The sequence below is a fragment of the Dipteris shenzhenensis genome, chromosome 27 (genome assembly GCF_047967505.1).
Source record: "Dipteris shenzhenensis isolate YYH24624 ecotype China chromosome 27, Dip_SZ_1.0, whole genome shotgun sequence".
Classification (NCBI taxonomy): domain Eukaryota; kingdom Viridiplantae; phylum Streptophyta; class Polypodiopsida; order Gleicheniales; family Dipteridaceae; genus Dipteris; species Dipteris shenzhenensis.
Genome location: NC_141622.1, coordinates 15,991,523 through 16,009,461, shown reverse-complemented (window position 1 = coordinate 16,009,461; position 17,939 = coordinate 15,991,523). Strand labels below are relative to the sequence as shown.

At 40.9% G+C, this 17,939-nt stretch overlaps 1 protein-coding gene across 1 annotated transcript; it reads right to left on the bottom strand.

Annotated features, from left to right (window-relative positions):
* Nucleotides 1-14,436: 14,436 nt before the first annotated feature.
* Nucleotides 14,437-17,676, bottom strand: LOC147883935 (uncharacterized). Its single transcript, XM_087398802.1, has 5 exons — nt 17,506-17,676; nt 17,029-17,123; nt 16,287-16,716; nt 15,881-16,074; nt 14,437-15,769 (listed from the first exon to the last, which is right to left on the bottom strand). The coding sequence occupies exons 2-5, from the start codon at nt 17,095-17,097 to the stop codon at nt 14,696-14,698; spliced, it is 1,767 nt and encodes a 588-aa protein (XP_087254928.1). The 5' UTR covers nt 17,098-17,123; nt 17,506-17,676; the 3' UTR covers nt 14,437-14,695.
* Nucleotides 17,677-17,939: the final 263 nt, after the last annotated feature.

Sequence of the window (17,939 nt, the reverse complement as noted above, 5' to 3'; positions counted from 1 at the left end):
CTGTTTGGAACCTTCATAAGATACACACCATATTAAATGTCAAAATAATTTTTGGCTTTGATGGGTGTCGAAATAAGGACCGATATTTTGGCAACATAAGCATCTATATAAATGTAGGGGGTAGAATTCATAAGTAGATTTTTGGAAGATAAATTGTGGCTCATGTGTATAATATGGGTCATTTGGAAATATTTGATGTAATTCACCATTTAGTCCAAAGAAGTGTCAAATGATTCTCTATCATCCATAACCAAGTCCCATGCATCTTGTGAATTCAAATGCAGATCTCCCAAGTCATAGTCATCCACCAAGAAATCTTGGGATGAGCTCAAAGTATCCTCATTCTCAAAAACTTGTGTATGAGACGTATTAGAAATACTAGCTTCCATGTCCTCTATTTCTCTGTTTGCATGGAGTGTTCCACCTCCAGTCTTCGAATACATGGCATTTTCAAGGTGCTACTTGAATCACATACCACCGCATATTGTCGATGTGATTAAGTTGAAAAAGGGCCTAAGTGTTTAGAGAACAGTCCATCATAAGTTCATGGCTCACATGGTTGTATAAAAGAATGCATCCATATGATAAAAGGTGCTTACTTTCTCACAATGCATAGGTAGAACAAATGTCTGTACAAAATTTTGTAGAGACAATGGACAAAAAACCATTCAAATCTTTCCTCGGCGTAGCACCGAGGGCGTCTACAACATCAAATATGAATACTTGGAATTCCCTAAAATTCATTTGGAGAATTCCATGAGATCTCCCTCCAACCATTCGATAGTGCATTTAGCATGCATTATAGATAATTCTAGGGGATAAGGTCCTCCATGGTTTCTTTTCTTGAAATTCCTCATGTCATCCTCTTGTTGTCGCCTCCTCATATCTTCCAATCCATTTCTCCATAATTGTACAAACAAATGGTGTTTTCCATTCCAAGGAAACACCCATGTCTCTTTGCTTCCCCTTCCCTTGTGCAATCTCTCCCTCCAGTCTTGAATCATCTCTATCATCCCAAATTCGAGGCATGGATGGATTCAATTTGCTAAAAGTTTAGTTACAGCATAAAACATTGATTCTTGCACAAGCCATCCTTCAACCATGCTACCCTCTATTCTTGCTTTTTTCCTTACATACCCTTTCAATACCTTCATGAATCTTTCTTTAAAAGACATCCATCGACTATGTGCAATCTTGCATAAGTTTATCCAAAATAAGTGCACAATTAAATGCATGTCCATAACAATCATTGGGAATGTCTTCTAAAAAACATACCATTCAAGTGGCTTGGATCCTCATTGGCTCAATGGAGAATTTTTTTTAATTCTTTTGAGGATATACACTTGCATTCAAAAGAAATGGATTACCAAGAGTCCTCTACATGGATAAGATTATACTCTCACATAACTCACAAAAACACTTAATTATTGATATCATTTCTAACATCTTTAGTTAAATAGCCTCAAAATCAAATGGGAGTACATACTGTTGTACACGAATGCTATATTGAATATCAATAATTATGAGCCTAACATAAATTCAAAGGTAAGCATAAGCCTTGAACAAAATATGGAAACATGCAATAGCTTATTCCCATTGAGACCACTAAGTTTCCACTTTGTAGCAATAAACGCACCCTTCAAGGAATGCATATACCCTATTGTGGTTTTCATACAGAGATAACTCTTTTCACATATTTCCCCTCTAATTCGGTAAGGACCCATGGTGCCTTCAGTGACATCCCCTTGCCATTTGTTGTTGTTGGCCATAATTTCCTCTATCGCAAATCATATGCCTCCATAAAATTCTAGCCACATTCTCGAATATATGCATCAGATCCAAAAGATACATGACGTTCAAATGCTTCCAATCAGAAGACTAGACTGTCGAGTAGAGGTGTCAAGATGCGACGATTTATCCAAAGTCACAACCAATCCTCTGATTTCATGACTAGAGGATTATTAGACTCCTCAAGATTGCCAAAAAATTATCTCCACATAAAGGGCAAGCAAAATGTCTAAAGACAGTGAATCTTGAAAATGATAAATATGAGTCATCCATGTACCATGATGTGTTGTATATGTACCTAAGCAAACATGCAAGCCAAGAGATAAACATATGATCCATCATCTACCCTTGATTGTATACTTGTGGGAGTACTTGGTGGTACAATTTCTTGCACATTTGGTGCATGGACAGCTTCCTATCTATCAACATATGCAGGTGGATTCACATCTTGGAAAGTGATTCTTCTCATTTCCACATCCCTCATGGGTGCCTTATGCATCTTCTTCTCATTAAAGACTACATCATGGCTGTGTATGATCTTCTTTGCTTTTGGATCCCAGAGATGATAGCCCATCTCTCCACTTTCACCATAACCCAGAAAGATGCATTTCCTAGACTTAGGATCTAGCTTCTTTCGAAGCTCTTTTGGCACATGTGCATATGCCTCACACCCAAATATATGCAAATGAGAGTAAGAGGGCTTCTTGCCACTCCATGCCTCTTCAGGAATACCACTATCCAAATTCTTACTAGGTGATCTATTGATCACATGCACTGCAGTCTTATTGCCTCAGCCCAAAAACCACCAGAAAGACTTGCATTGGAAAGCATGCATTGCAACCTTTCTTGAATGGTACAGTTCATGTTTTATGCAACTGGATTTTGCTCTGGAGTACGAGGGGATGTGAGCTCCCTCTTAATCCCACATGTATCACAGAAATGCTGAAAGTCATGAGAGAGATACTCTCCACCATTGTCAGTCCGTAGGCATTTAGGCGTTCTACCTAACTGATTCTCAACCAAGGCCAGCCATTTTTGAAATACGTGGAACACCACTCTTCCGAGCTATAGCATAAGCCCACACTTTCCTAGTTGCATCATCAATGAATGTCACATAGTATTTAGCCCCGCTTAATGACCGTGTAGGCATGGGACCACATATGTCTGAATGCACCAAATCAGGCTTTTGAAACTCTTTCTTTCCCCTTCTTTTATGGGCTGATTTAGTCTGCTTCCCATAGAGATAGTGCTCACAAAATTCAAAATCAGAGAAACTCAAATGCGGTACATAACCCAAACAGCATAAGAGTTTCATCCCATTTCGGCTCATATGCATAAAGAAGTGCTTGGCTGCTCGGTTATTGCAACAACATCAAACACCCCTGATACATGTAAGCGATACAAAGTCCCACACTTGGCATCCCTGGCCAAAAGCATAGAGCCCTTCTGAATTTTCCAACTCTAAAAGCCAAAAGTGATGTGAAAACTAGCATCATCTAGCTGACCCACTAAAATAAGACTCTTGGTCAACTTAGGCACATGTCTCACATGTTTTAAAACAAATGCGGACCCATTTGCAAAAGAAAACTTACTAGACATGAAGAGAATGTCATTGTCACTATCATGTGTGACTGCATTGATCTCCTTGATCTTCACTTTTCCTTTGTCCTCCCTTGGACTCTCTTCCTTCTAATTTGCACCCCAATTTGCATTCTTTTTCTTATCCTTTTGCTCTCTTTTCAGCTTGTAGCAATCCTTTTTCATATGGCCCTTCTTGCCACAATGATAACACTCAATGTTCCATGCCCTGGATTTGCTACGAGACTTTCCTCTTTCTTGGGACTTCCCCCTGAACTGTGATCTGCCCCTTTGCACATTTAAGGATGCATCCTACTTGTTGCTGTCCATAGACTTCCGTCTAATCTCCTTGGCCAACAAGCTACCCACAACATCATCAAATTTCAGTACTCCACCAGGTGCAGAGTTATTGACAGCTGTACAGAAGGTATCCCATGAGGATGGCAATGAACATAAGAGAAATATTGCCTTAGTCTTCGCATCAAAATTCATCTTTTGAGCCTAAAGCTGGCTGAAAATAATATTGAATTCATCCAAGTGAGAAGCAATGGAGACCCCTTCCTTCATCTGCAGCTCAAACAACCTCTTCATGAGGTAAACTTTATTAGAGGCAATTTCCTTCTCATAAGTGGCACACAGTTTCTTCCATAAATCTTCCGTAGTCTGCTCATTTACTACTGTGAAATAAATTGACTCTGCAAGATGAAGTCTAATAGTAGACTTTGCTAATGCATCCAACTCATTCCAATCATCCTCAGACATATTTGCAGGCTTAGCTTCAATCCCTACCAAGGGTTTAATCTACTTCTTTTGAATAAGCCCATCCCTTATCTGTTCTTTCCACAAAGAAAAGTTTGTCCCATCAAACTTTTTAATGTTGAAAAACTCCTTTTCAAACATGGAAGAGGATGCCATGATGCAAATAAAGCAAAATCCCAAATGCTAGTGCCTGCAAGAGAGAATCACACCAAATACTAGGTGCACCCAAATGTGTATGCCACAATAGAGTGAAATATCACCAAAACTTCAAGCTCAAAGCATCAAAAGATGTATCTGACTCATGTGCATGTACTATGCATCCATATGAGCAAATCTGGCCCAAAAGAATATGCCAACTGCAATGGCAATCCAAAATGCCAATAAGTGCCAAATGGCTCTAAGCATAAACACCGTCCATGGGCATATGCATTACCAATATCTCATCCAAGAGAGCATAACACTATCAGTGCATCACCTGCAATGTGTCAAAGCTGTCCCTCAGCATAAAATAGCATCCATGTGCAAAGCGTCCATAAAAATAGCATCCCACAAGGCAATCTGGTCCTATCAGCGCATCCAATAAAGATCGCAATGCATCCAAATGGCCTATAAATCATCCATTGCAACCCAATGCACACCACGAATGAGCGCACATGGCTCAAACTGCAACTAGAGTGATCTGCATAAGGTATGCTCAAGAAATCATGGTCTCACGGAAATGACCGCTACTGAAAATAGAACTTGAGATGCCTCAAAACATGGGCGCCATTGCATAATCAGACTCAGCAAGAAAATCTGCAAATATCTCTCTTCTACTGGAGCTCCAAAATCCCAACCGATGAGTGAGAAATGGGAGTCAACACTTATCCACTACCATGCGTCATAAATCTAAGGTTTCAAAACCTTAGAATGAAAAATGCATAACAGAGAGACGAAATCCAATACACAGAGATCTATAACTTTGAAAATACTCCACCGAATCGTGCAAGAATTGACAGGTAGGGGTTTTTGGGCATCCGAAATGCAATGGAACACACGGTTTGGAAACTATGGTCTCAGTCACTGGGTCCAACACACAGACTGAAAAATGCTTTTGGAAATAGAACTATTTGTAAACTCCATCAGAGTGAGAATGATGAGCAACATAAAAGTTTTAGGACTCCTAAGTCCACCAGAACTGACAGATCTGCAAATGGTTACTCCAAACTTGAGTTCCAATACTCGGGCAGAAAAACGTAGGAACTGAGACAGTGAGTCAAAAATCCAATGAAATGATCCCAGATTCAAGAATGAAGGTGTTTCCAAGCTCCTGAAGTGAAGTGGACACCAAAAGCAAGCAATAATTGCCTCTACAAGTCAATACGGAGTCTCTGTCGTCGAACAGAACAGGGAAAATCTTAAAAAACGACTTTTTCTTTGAAAACACTTAACAGGCTCTCAAAACCACTTCACAAATCCAAAGTGACTTTTCCAAAGGTTCCTCCAAGGTCTCTACACACTCGGATGCAAGTAAAGTCACCCACAAAGCTTCCCATAGAGCTTCTCCTTCCTCCCACAGAGCTGCTGAGCTTCCAGGCATTCACGCATGCTCAGCTAGATCAACTTGGCTCTGATACCAGTTGAGAGTGCTCTCAACGGAAGCAAGAACGGAAGAGGGAGAGAGAGAAAAAGAGAGCCACACAAGTTTTGGTGGGTGCAGAACACCCTAATCTTCTTTTTCATTCATTTATATATGTGTTTAAGTATTGTACATAATCAGGCTAAAGGCACGTTGACCTCTAACCCTCACACTAAGTGTGGTCATCTTCACAACCAGAGAGAATATCTCATCAAAGTCTACACCCTTCTCTTGCGTGAATCCTTTAGCAACCAAATGGGCCTTGTACTTTGGCACATCTTCACCTGTGACCTTCATCTTGTAAACCCATTTACATGGCAATGCTTTCTTTTCATGTGGCAAAGATACAAAGTCCCAAGTCTTATTCTTCATGAGTGAACTCATCTTTGATTGCATAGCGTACTCCCACTTGCATTGATCCTCGCGCATCATAGCCTCTGTGTAGCAAGAAGGCTCCCCACAATCAATAAGCATCACATAGTCTGCCCCTGGAACAAATCTCTTAGCCGTTCTTCTAGACACTCTAGCTTATCTTCTCAAGGGCATTTCAGCTTGCTGTCTCGCCTACATATCGGCCACATTTTGCTCATTAGTTCCACCAATAGATGATCCATCATCTACACTTGATTGTGTAGCTATGGGAGTACCTGGGGGCTCCTGCACATTCAATGCATGGATAGCTTGCTATCTACCAACATATGCAAGTGGATTCACATCCTGGAAAGTGATTCTCCTATTTCCACATCCCTCATGGGTGTCTTATGCCTCTTCTTCTCATTGAATACCACATCATGGCTTCATATAATCTTCTTTGCTTCTAGATCCCAAAGACAATAGCCCATCTCTCCACTTTCACCATAACCCAAAAAGATGCATTTCCCACAAATGAGAGTAAGAGGGCTTCTTGCCACTCCATGCTTCTTCAAGAATACCACCATCCAAACTCTTACTAAGTGATATATTTATCACATCCACTGCAGTCTTCATTGTCTTAGCCCAAAAAACCACCAGAAAGAGATTTGCATTGGAAAACATACATTGCAACCTTTTGTGAATGGTGTGGTTCATCTTTTCTGCAACTGGATTTTGCTCTGGAGTATGAGGGGAGGTGAGCTCCCTCTTGATCCCATGTGTATCACAGAAATGCTGAAAGTCATGAGAGAGATACCCTCCACCATTGTTAGTCCGGAGGCATTTAAGCATTCTACCTAACTGATTTTCAACCAAAGCTAGCCATTTGTGAAGTACCTAGAACACATCGCTCTTTTGATCCATAGCATAAGCCCACAATTTCCTAGTTGCATCATCAATGAATGGCACATAGTATTTAGCCCCACCTACTAATGATCGTGTAGCCATGGGAACACATATGTTTGAATGCACCAAATCAAGTTTTTCAAGCTCTTTCTTCCCCTTCTTTTATGGGCTGATTTAGTCTGCTTCACATCGAGACAATGGTCACAAAATTCAAAGTCAGAAAAACTCAAATGTGGTACATTATCCAAACAACATAAGAGTTTCATTCCATTTTGGCTCATGTGCCCCAAATGGCAATGCCACAAAGGAGTACTTGGCTGCTTGGTTATTGCACAACATGATTAGACACCCCAGATACATGTAAGGGATACAATGTCCCACACTTGGCACCTCTTGCCCAAACCATAGAGCCCTTCTAAATTTTCCAACTCTAAAAGCCAAAGGTGGTCTGAAAACCAACATCATCTAGCTGACCCGCTGAAATGAGACATGTCTCATATTTTTCAAAACAAATGTAGACCCATTTGCAAAAGAATACTTTATGTCACCTACTCCCGCTATGTCACATGCATAGTTATTTCCAAGATGCACACAAACCGTCTTTCCACTATCATAAGTGAAGAATCGTTCCCTATGGGGTGTAACATGGAATGAATCACTAGAATCCAAAATCCAATCTTGGGAATATGCATCATCTGAAGTGGTAAGCAACTCTGCAGGTAGACTAGACATGAAGAGAATGTCATTGTCACTATTATTAGTGACTACATTGATCTCCTCAATCTTCACTTTTTCCTTTGTCCTTCCTTGGACTCTCTTCCTTCTTATTTGCACCCCAATTTGCATTCTTTTTCATATCCTTTTGCTCTGTTTTTAGCTTGTAGCAATCCTTTTTCATGTGACCCTTCTTGCCACAATGGTAACACTCAATGTTATGTGCCTTGGATTTGCTATGAGTCTTCCCTCTTTCTTGGGGCTTCCCCCTAAACTGTGATTTGTCCCTTTGCACATTTAAGTATATATCTTTCTTGTTGCCTTCCATAGACTTTCATCTAATCTCCTCGGCCAACAAGCTACCAACAACATCATCAAACTTCAGTACTCCACCAAGTGGAGAGTTATTGACACCTATATGGAAGGTATCCCATGAGAATGGCAATGAACACAAGAGGAATCTCGCCTTAGTCTCTGCATTGAAATTCATCTTCTGAGCCTGAAGCTGGCTGAAAATAATATTGAATTCATTCAAGTGAGAAGCAATGGAGACCCCCTCCATCTGCAGCTCAAACAACCTCTTCATGAGGTAAACTTTATTAGAGGCGGTTTCCTTCTCATAAGTGGCACATAATTTCTTCCACAAATCTTCCATAGTCCGCTCATTTACTACTATGAAATAAACTGACTCTACAAGGTGAAGTCTAACAATAGACTTTGCTAATACATCCAACTCATTCCAATCATCCTTAGACATGGCTGTTGACTTATCTGCAATTCCTTCCAAGGGTTTAATCTGCTTCTTTTGAATAAGCACATCCCTTATCTGTTCTTTCACAGACAAAAGTTTGTCCCATCAAACTTTTTAATGCTTAAAAACTCCTTTTTAGACATGGAAGAGGATGCCATGATGCAAATAAAGCAAAATCCCAAATGCTAGTGCCTGCAAGAAAGAATCACACCAAATACCAGGTGCACCCAAATATGTCTGCCATAATGGAGGGTAATGTCACCAAAGAACTCAAAGCTCAAAGCATCAAAATGCATCTAACTCATGTGCATATACTATGCATCCATATGAGTAAATCTAGCCCAAAAGAAAATGTCAACCTGCAATGACAAAAACAATGGCAAACTCAGTGCCAAATGCCTCAAGCATCAACACCATCCATAGGCATAAGCATCAATAATGTCTCATCCAAGAGAGCATAGCACTATCAGTGCCTCAACTACAATGTGTCAAAGCTATACCTCAACATAAAATAGCATCTGTGTGTTAAACATCCATCAATAAAGCATCGCACAAGGCAATCTGGGCCTATAAGTGCGTCCAACAAGGAACCAGAGTGATCTGCATAAGGTATATCCAAAAAAATCATGGCCCCACAGCAATGACCGCTACTAAAAATAAGACCTAAGATGCCTCAAAACATGGGCATCACTGCATAATTAGACTCAGCAAGACAATCTGCAAATATCTCTCTTCTGCTGGAACTCCAAAATTCCAATCAATGAATGGGAAACAGGGACTCAACCCTTGCAATAATTGACCTATACTCAAAAAATCAAAGGTTTGAACCTTCGAATGGATTTTTGACAGAGAAATAGATGATTCGATGTCTCAGAGAGACGAAACTTCTCCAAATCTCCGTGAAATCATGCAAGAGCTAATAGGTAGTGATTTTTGGGCCTCCGGAACACAATGGAATAGACGGTTTCGAAAACCGTGGTTCCAACACTGGGTCCCACACACAGAAAACGTTTTTGCAAAATGATCTGTTCATAAACTCCACCGAAGTGCAAATGATGAGCAACATAGAAGTTTTATGACCTCCTAAGTCCATTGGAACTGATAGATCTGCGAATGGTTGCTTCAAACTTGAGTTCCAACACACCGGTAGAAAACACAGTGAGTCAAAAATCCAACGCAATGATCCCAAATACAATAATGAAGGGGTTTTCGAACTCTTTAAATGCAATGGACACCAAAAGCAAGCAATGGTTGCCTCTGCAAGTCATTTCGGACTCTCAATCGTAGTCAAAAAGAACAGGGGAATTAGCAAAAAATGTCTTTTATGCTCCAAAACCACCTACAAGCTTGCAAAAAAACACTCAGTGACTTCCAAAAACCACTTGCAGGCTTCTATAAGGTTCCAATACCACCTGGGTAGCTCAAGCAAGCACCCATAGGCTTGCTTCATCCTCCCACAGAGCTGTAGCAGTAGACTCCAAGCTCCAGACACACATACGGGCTCAACTAGACCACCCACAAACATCAGATAGACCACCTGTGCTCTGATACCAGTTGAGAGTGCTCTCAACGGAAGCGGAATGGAAGAGGGTGAGAAAGAAGGAGAGTCAGAAGAGAGCCACACAAGTTTTGGTGGGTGCAGAACACCCTAATCATCTATGTCATCCATATATATATGTGTGTTTGAGTATTGTACATAACCGGGGTTAAGGCAGAGTGGCCTTTAACCCCCACACCAGTGTCAATGTATTTTCCCTTGGCAAAAAAATATGAGTTTGTCTCTTCAACCCACATATGAAGAGCTCTATAACTATGCTTGGTTTGAGTGTCAATTGACCATCAAGACTTCACACTTGGAGCAAAAGAAGAAATACTATCCGAGGGATGCAAGTGAGAATAGCTTTCCTAACATCAAAGATGAGAGGATAGATGAGAGCATCATGAGGCAATTACAATCAGCCCCCTCGTATGATGGCATGCCTATGTCAAAGATATGGGCTTACCTTTTGAACCTAAACTTAGAAGTGACATATGGATGGTCACACTAACATCTCATCTTTACCAAGGTCAATGCATGGCATAATGCGTTGTTTTTTCATTTAAGGTATTTAGATTTCAGTTTAGCAATCATTGTCATCGTATTACTAATGATACATGCATAATGATTCATAATAGGTTTCTCCAAAAGATGTTACTTTACCAATTTAATGGCATGCCTTCATGATCAAATTAATTACAAGCTAAAAGAAAAAGATGGTAAAAGCTGCACTCCAATAGCAAATGGAGATGCAAAGGAGGTTCCATGATGAGATGGGGATTAGCTGGCTAGGAGAAGATATCATAGATTCGTCGCAATTCACATCGAGAGGAAAGAATGCCAAGGGATTCATGAAACAATTCAAAATTTTAGTATAAAAGTATTGCTAAATGATGCTTTTTTTATTAAAAAAAGTGTCGTAATGCAGGTCATTTTACGGCATGCCAAGTGCTACTGGTTTACCAATGCTTTTCCAAATTTTTATTGTCACCATTTTTATTGAAAGAGAATTCGTTTCAACAATGTTTACTATTAATGATTATTTCCCTTCCATGTTACCTAAGTACATAGTACGAGTTTCTTTACACGACATGTTAGGTCCAATAGAAGAAAACTAGCTCTATTCATGTGGTGACCTTTTACAACCATGGGCTAAGGTGGTAAGGTTTTTTTATTGCTTCTTTGCTTAAGAAAATTGCTTTTTTGGAGTTCTTCTCTTTGCTTAATCAAGACCCCTTGGTGTTGGATTTATTTTATTTGCTTGATAAAGACTTCTTGGTGCTAGCTTCATGCTGTTTCTTTCTACTTTGTTGATGTTATTGTCGCGGCTATTGGTTTCTTCCATATTCTTATGGGCTATTTCTTGGCCCTTGGCTCTTGGACTTTGCTCTTTGGCTTAACTCTTGGCTCTTTGATAAATCATTTGATGTGCTCCTTGTTGCATGATGCCTTGTTCTTGATTGTCTTATGTGCCTTTGATGCGTTGTATGGATGCCATGTTATGTGCAATGATCATCTCATGCACTTCTTCTTTAGGCATACATAGACTTGATGTGAATTAATCCTTGACATGCTTAAGATGTGTATGCTTACTCATGTATCCATGTGTGAGGTACTTTGCATAGTGTATCTCCACCCCATTAAACCTCTCAATAGATGAGGTGCATAATGTGATTTGCAAAGGTATTACCAATTTAATACCTTTCATATTGGCAATATCTAATTGGAATGGGGATGTGCGGAACATGTAGAGCTTGAAAAATTGATGGCTTTTCCTTTTTGGACCACATGCGAATTCTTTTTGAATCAAAAAGTATGGCTAGCAAAACTTCGATCAAGAACAAGGGTCAAAATGATGATCTATCACTATGTGACACTATATGATTATATGGCAATGTGTTCATTTACATGCTGCTTACAAAAGTGTGCCTATGTGGCATTGTGTGCTTAGGTGCACGAATGATATGGCATGTTGATGTGGCATTATTGATGCGACTTAATGACATGGCATATGATGTGTCTACGGACATGGTAGTGGCTAGCTACTAATGAAGGGACCTAATCATATTCATTCACATGACCTAACCCTATCCATGGACTTATCCTACTTTTACCCTATTTGCCACATGGCAATTATATCATTTGGCTAGGTTTGTATAGAGGAAAGTGTGTGTAGTAAAACTGAAGAGATGGATGAGATGGCAATGACAGAGGCAATCTAAGGAGGCAGTATAGCAATGATTCTAGCTATCTTGTCATTGAGTCATCTCTTTACTTGTACGTCGTCGTTTCTTCTTCTTAGTACTATGTCAATCTAGTACTATTGTTTGAGCTTATGGTTTGTCAGAGTACTACTATCACATGAGCTAGTGGTCGTTCTAGTACTGGAAGTCTTTTACTTTTGTCATTCTTGCATGTTGTATATTACTTGTGTAGGGTATCATCTTGCTACTTCAATTGCCCTATTGCTACTCGTTCTCTACTTAAACTTGTGTTGCATTGAGCATTACTGTAGAGTAATGTATTGTGTTGTGTGACTTAATAGGTCACTTGTAGCAGTGGTTCTAGGCATTGCCTTGCATTTGTTGTAAGGTATAGTTGCTAGTGTAGATGCTAAGCACTTCTCATTTGAGTCATTGGTTTTGTGTGAGTTTTACCATTGCATGTAGTTGTATAGTTATGCATCTTGTTGTAGCCAAATCTGCTGCCTTTTGGTTGTGCTTGGATTTTTCTCTTTTCCTTTCATTCTAATTAACACTTTTCATTTCCCTTCTAAAAGAACTTGTTGCCTTTTGGGATTTTTCTCTTTTCCTTTCATTCCAATTTACACTTTTCATTTCCCTTCTAAAAGAACTGCAAAATTATATTGTAATATTTTTCGAGCTACTTTACATTTTCTCTAAGTGGGGACTTGTGATTGTGCCACATTGTTAAAAGCAAGGTCGTGTGGTGACTGCAACATAGATACCTCTCAAAGAACACCACAATCAACAAATCTACAAACCATGATGGACTACATTCGCTTCAACTTAGAATTCAAAGAACCAGCAACTTACGACTCTCATTTAAACCATATATGGAGCAACCTTGATAACCCCAACCAACAAGAAGGTACCTCATTCGCATACTTACAATAACATTCCAAAAGGTAGGGCCTTAGTGGGATCCCCATCTTGTTTCATCCTTACAAAGTTCATGCAAAGATTTATTTCACAACACTTTTTCAAGGTCTTTTGGGGCTGTCCAAGCTCATTTCATATTGAAATTCATAGCAATTTTCTCCAAACAGGTTTATACACCAAAGGCAATGATCTCAAAAGTCGTTTTTGGAAAGCATTACCCAAACCAATAGGTCCCAATATCATGGCGTCCAAATGAACCATCAGCTTGATAACGCAAAACTAAAATCGAACATGGAAGACCAGCATGGATTCTATCCTAATTCTACAAGACAAAAGTTGAATTTCCAATATAGAATAAACATGTATCATTCATGCATACACATAGTAGTTATGTGCCTGTGTCTGCATTTCCTCCTACACTGTTGTCAATCCATGGCATGCAAGTGCCCATTGCATGTAGACAACAAGTCACATCATAATGGTGTATGCCACATCATGTCTCTCTCAATCCTCAAACCAAGCATTCAGAATACTTGAGAAGAGGCAATGCTCCAAATGGCGTTATCATTTAAATTACCAACTCCTACACAATGACAGGAAAACTGTCTAATGCATATCATTGAAATGACCTAGTGCATATCATTGAGCTGTCAAAACACAGTACCAGCAAATTGTCAGAATGCAGCTCTTCAAACGCAAATGGATCACATCATCTACAGCACACTCAGGGCTTGAATCATCAGCAGGCAGATAACTTACTTCATTAGCTTGTCAGGTTTTGGGAGCCACAACACTCACAAACACAATTATGGCATAGTGATGCGATGCACACAAACGGGGATGCTTGGGCTGCTTGATTATTTTAACTGTCCAACAAAACGTCTATACTATGCCTGCTTTGGACAAAGAGTGTTATCAGTACTGCACTACTAACAGATCATTTGATCATCGTCAAGTAATGAACGGTTTGATCTAGATTGTAGAATCTCAAAAATGCTTAAGTAACCCAATTCGCCTGTGTTAAGGCCCTATAGGACTATTGTGGCACACAATGCCATTGTACAAATAATGTATATTCATGTCTGCAGAAATAACTGGCTGCCCAATTGTAACTAACCATGCACAGGACTGGATGAGACTTGCCAATTGTACTGACAAGCTTACAAAAGTAAGTTGTGACGGTTGCGAATGAGAAGATACTCTGCCACGTTCAGGCTCTAATAACTAGCCTCAAAAAGCACTTCCTCTAGAAAAGACCAACATTGAAGGAAAAAATGCGTATAAACAACTTGCAATTTGATGAAATACAGTCTATCTGAAACTCACGAGGGCTTTTATTCTTATTCTCCAACAAAAGTCTCATGCAGGGAGGTATTTCCTCTAAGCCTAGAGAGCTCAAGTCTGATTTCCTGTTGAATATTTCTTTCTTACATGGTGAAAGCAATGCACCACATCGTTTGCTGGTCATAACTTAAAACTACTTTCCTAGGTATGTGAATAAAAAAGAAACCTATCAAGCAAAACTGTTTGGTTCTGGAGAGCAACCATTAGATGTAGACAACCAAATGGCTCTACCACCTACTCAAAGCTGTAATCTCTTTTGACATTGCAGTCGTTGAGGCAACTACCATATAGTTGCCTACCTTTCCACCAGTCACATCATCCAGGGTGGTCTCATCATCATCGTCATCAGCCTCCTCATCTTGTACAGAGGCAACCACATCATCTTGCTCATCAGAGCCATCATCCCCAGGATATTGCCAACCAGAGATGCTCTTCCCTGAGCTAACTGCATTAGACCTCCCCACACCATTAGTGTCATAATGTGCCTGCATTTGGGCTCTGAGGATAGCGTTTCTTGGAGTATCAGCCCCAGACCAATCATCTCTTCTACTCATACCTAAAGTCTCACTTCTGAAAGTAGAATCACCAGAAATCACAGCCTGCTTATCCACATTACCTGCACTTTTTAGAAAGCCAACACTAGGAGCCTCCTTCATATCCATCTTTTGCTCACAATTGCTATCTTTTCCTACTAGTATAGGTGGATTTGGTCTAAAACAGCTATTTTCATCTAAACGACTGTAATCTAAATTATCAATTCCACCACTGTGCCTGTGATTCTCATGACTTGCACCTTGTCCTTCTGGAGTGTATTTAAGTGAGATTCTCTCAGCCCCAGATTCACTTCTAGTAAGACCTACTGTTAGTGAGCTACTCTTCTCATCTTGATCCTCTGGGACCCGGTTCAGTACTTCTGGAATGTTACTTATACATGCAGCCTTCTCTTTCTCTTGTGGCTCAAATTCCTTTGCATTCTTTCCAAGGTCAACCTTATTAACACTTGCTTTTGAACCAGTTGCTTTTCTGCCTTGAGCTCTCAGTGGAGTGGGTTGGGAAGCAGGTAAGCCAACAATTGCAATAGGACCCAATGCAGGCTTCCTCCGTCTTACCTTCCTTGCAGGCTGCGGGGCGGTTGCGACTGTTGATGCCTCCATTAAACTGTCATGATGTGCCTTGAGTGTTTGAAAGTCACCCTCCATCTTAAGAATTTTCCCCCGCTGACAAGAAATTTCGGCTTCTGCTCGAGCAACAGTAGCCCAAAGCTGCATAACAGTAGCCCAAAGCTGCACATTTTCCATCGACTGCCAAGGAATCGGCATACAACATTCACTGTTAGAAAAGTTCAAATGGGAAAGAAAACAAATCTGCAAAAAAAGAAAGCAGAACACAGAAATCGAAAACATGTAGGTTACCTGCGCCTCCCAAAGTCGTTGGTGCTTTTGGGAGAGACCAGGAGGTGGCTTGATAAAACCCCGCTGACTCGTCCCACCCGGGGGGGTAGGAGGAAGAGGGTATGCATAGCCATTCCCATACCCAGGAAGTGAATATGGATAGACAGCTTGATGATGTGCATTATGCACCCACCAAGACATTGGGTCCCATAGCCCTGCAAGTGTTTATGACAGAAGGCTGACGAAACACTCTTCATCTCACAGAAAGCATGCTAAAGAGGCTACTAAAATCTGCTCATAATGAGAACCAACTCATGCATCCTTTCAGCAAAAGACTTGAGCTATATCAAGTGTATTATTCTTCCATACAGCAAGCTTCTGCCTGCACTACCGAGCAATGCATTTTGGCTACATTGCAGAACCATACCTGAATAAGGGGGCGGTGGTAACCCAAACCCACCCGTGTAGTTGTAAGGTGCTGCCATACCCCCTATGCCCTGTGGACCACCATAGTCTGCAGATCCCGGATGAAAAGGGAAGTGTCCTGCTCCTGAACTCTGTCCAGAAAATTCAGGATTCTGCAACCCTGCTGCTGGTTGTGGCAATGGTTGGTGAGTCCCCCCTTGGAATCCCTGCTGTGCTGTTGGTTGCTGCTGTACCGGCACATGAGGTTGGGGCATGGACGCATGTGCAGACTGCTGTGATGTTTGCTGAACTGTTTGCTGTTGCGTGTATGACCAATTCAAAGATGGATGAGGGGTTTGGAGGGGATTGTCACAGTTTGGGCCACCAGCAGTTGCAAGCTTTTTCGGATATCCCTGCTCAGTTTCCCTTTGCCACGGATGCGCATCTCCAAGCTGAAAAAGAAAGACAGATTAGATGCACGTCAGATATCTCATTCACTTGTCTCCAAGTCCTTTAGCATACAGATGGACATGCATAGAAGTACGCTGAAATTTGAACCAAGATGAACAGTCGTGGCAAAGGTCACTTGCGGCACTGGTTCAAGCCATAGAGAGTGGGCTACATAGCATTATCACATAAACTGCAGGTTACAAAAGTTAAGACTGCATCTGACGAAACCGTATATCATAATAGTCTCTGACTTCAGACGACGTACCAATCCAAAGGCGAACAAGCATAGCGAAGCAAGAGAAGAGAGCGCAAACCTGTCCGACTGTGCTGTCCGCTTCACCCCCGTTAGCTAAAGACTTGTCACGTTTTTTCTTCCTGTCCATTCTGTATCCGAGGCTCTTACCTGCGTCTGGGTAGCATAAAATGATCATTGCCACATCAGCCAGGCTCCAAAAGAAGTACGATTACAAGCAAACTACAATTAAGATAAAAATCGACCCAAAAAGGGTACAATCTGACAGAGGGAGAGGGGGGACGGCCTCGCCGCGTACAAGCAGCCAAAACCCAAATCTGCTTTGTTGTATTTACGACGAAACAGGATCTGGAAGTGCCCAAAATGAGATGCTCGCTCCTTGAAAAGAGAGCGGCCGACCAGAGGTTCAAAATGGGTTCCAGGCAACAGCATCGAAACAATCAAGGTGAAGATTTTGAGAATTCCGCTTGTTTGATTCCCTGGAAGAGACCACGAAGAGCAGAAATTGAAGGCGAAGAAAGGGAAGAGAGAAGTTTACATGTGTAGGACGCTGGCCATGAGAAGCAATCAAAGCTTTGCTCTGCCAAGAGTGAGAGATGAAGCAAATGCAGTGCAGTGAAAGCTCTTTCTCTTAAGCCAAAGGGACATGAAAGCTCTTGCAAAGGGGAATGATCCTTTTGAGAATCATCATCATCATCATCATCATCATCATGCCTTCTTCATGCACTACCTAGTCAACAAACATCCTTTGAGAATGAATGATCATCATCATCATGCACACTTCATGATGCGCCGGTCTCACCTTGGGGCCTTGACTTATATCGAGCCCATGCTCATGCACTTCGTCGCCCACAACTAGTCACTTACACTTTGTCTAGGCCAGATGGTGGAATGCTTGCAACATTGTAGCCATCCGAACGTCGTTCCTGGCACTCTGTCTTCCAGGCCACGTGGTAAAATGCTTGCAACATC

What these genes read in the sequence shown, in the direction of transcription:
- LOC147883935 (XM_087398802.1), bottom strand. Translation starts at nt 17,097, where the DNA reads ATGGACAGGAAGAAAAAACGTGACAAGTCTTTAGCTAACGGGGGTGAA. An exon ending in ACCACCGCCCCCTTATTCAG is followed by an intron (nt 16,075 to 16,286) that starts GTATGGTTCTGC and finishes AAACACTTGCAG; the next exon opens with GGCTATGGGACCCAATGTCT. An exon ending in AACGACTTTGGGAGGCGCAG is followed by an intron (nt 15,770 to 15,880) that starts GTAACCTACATG and finishes ATTCCTTGGCAG; the next exon opens with TCGATGGAAAATGTGCAGCT.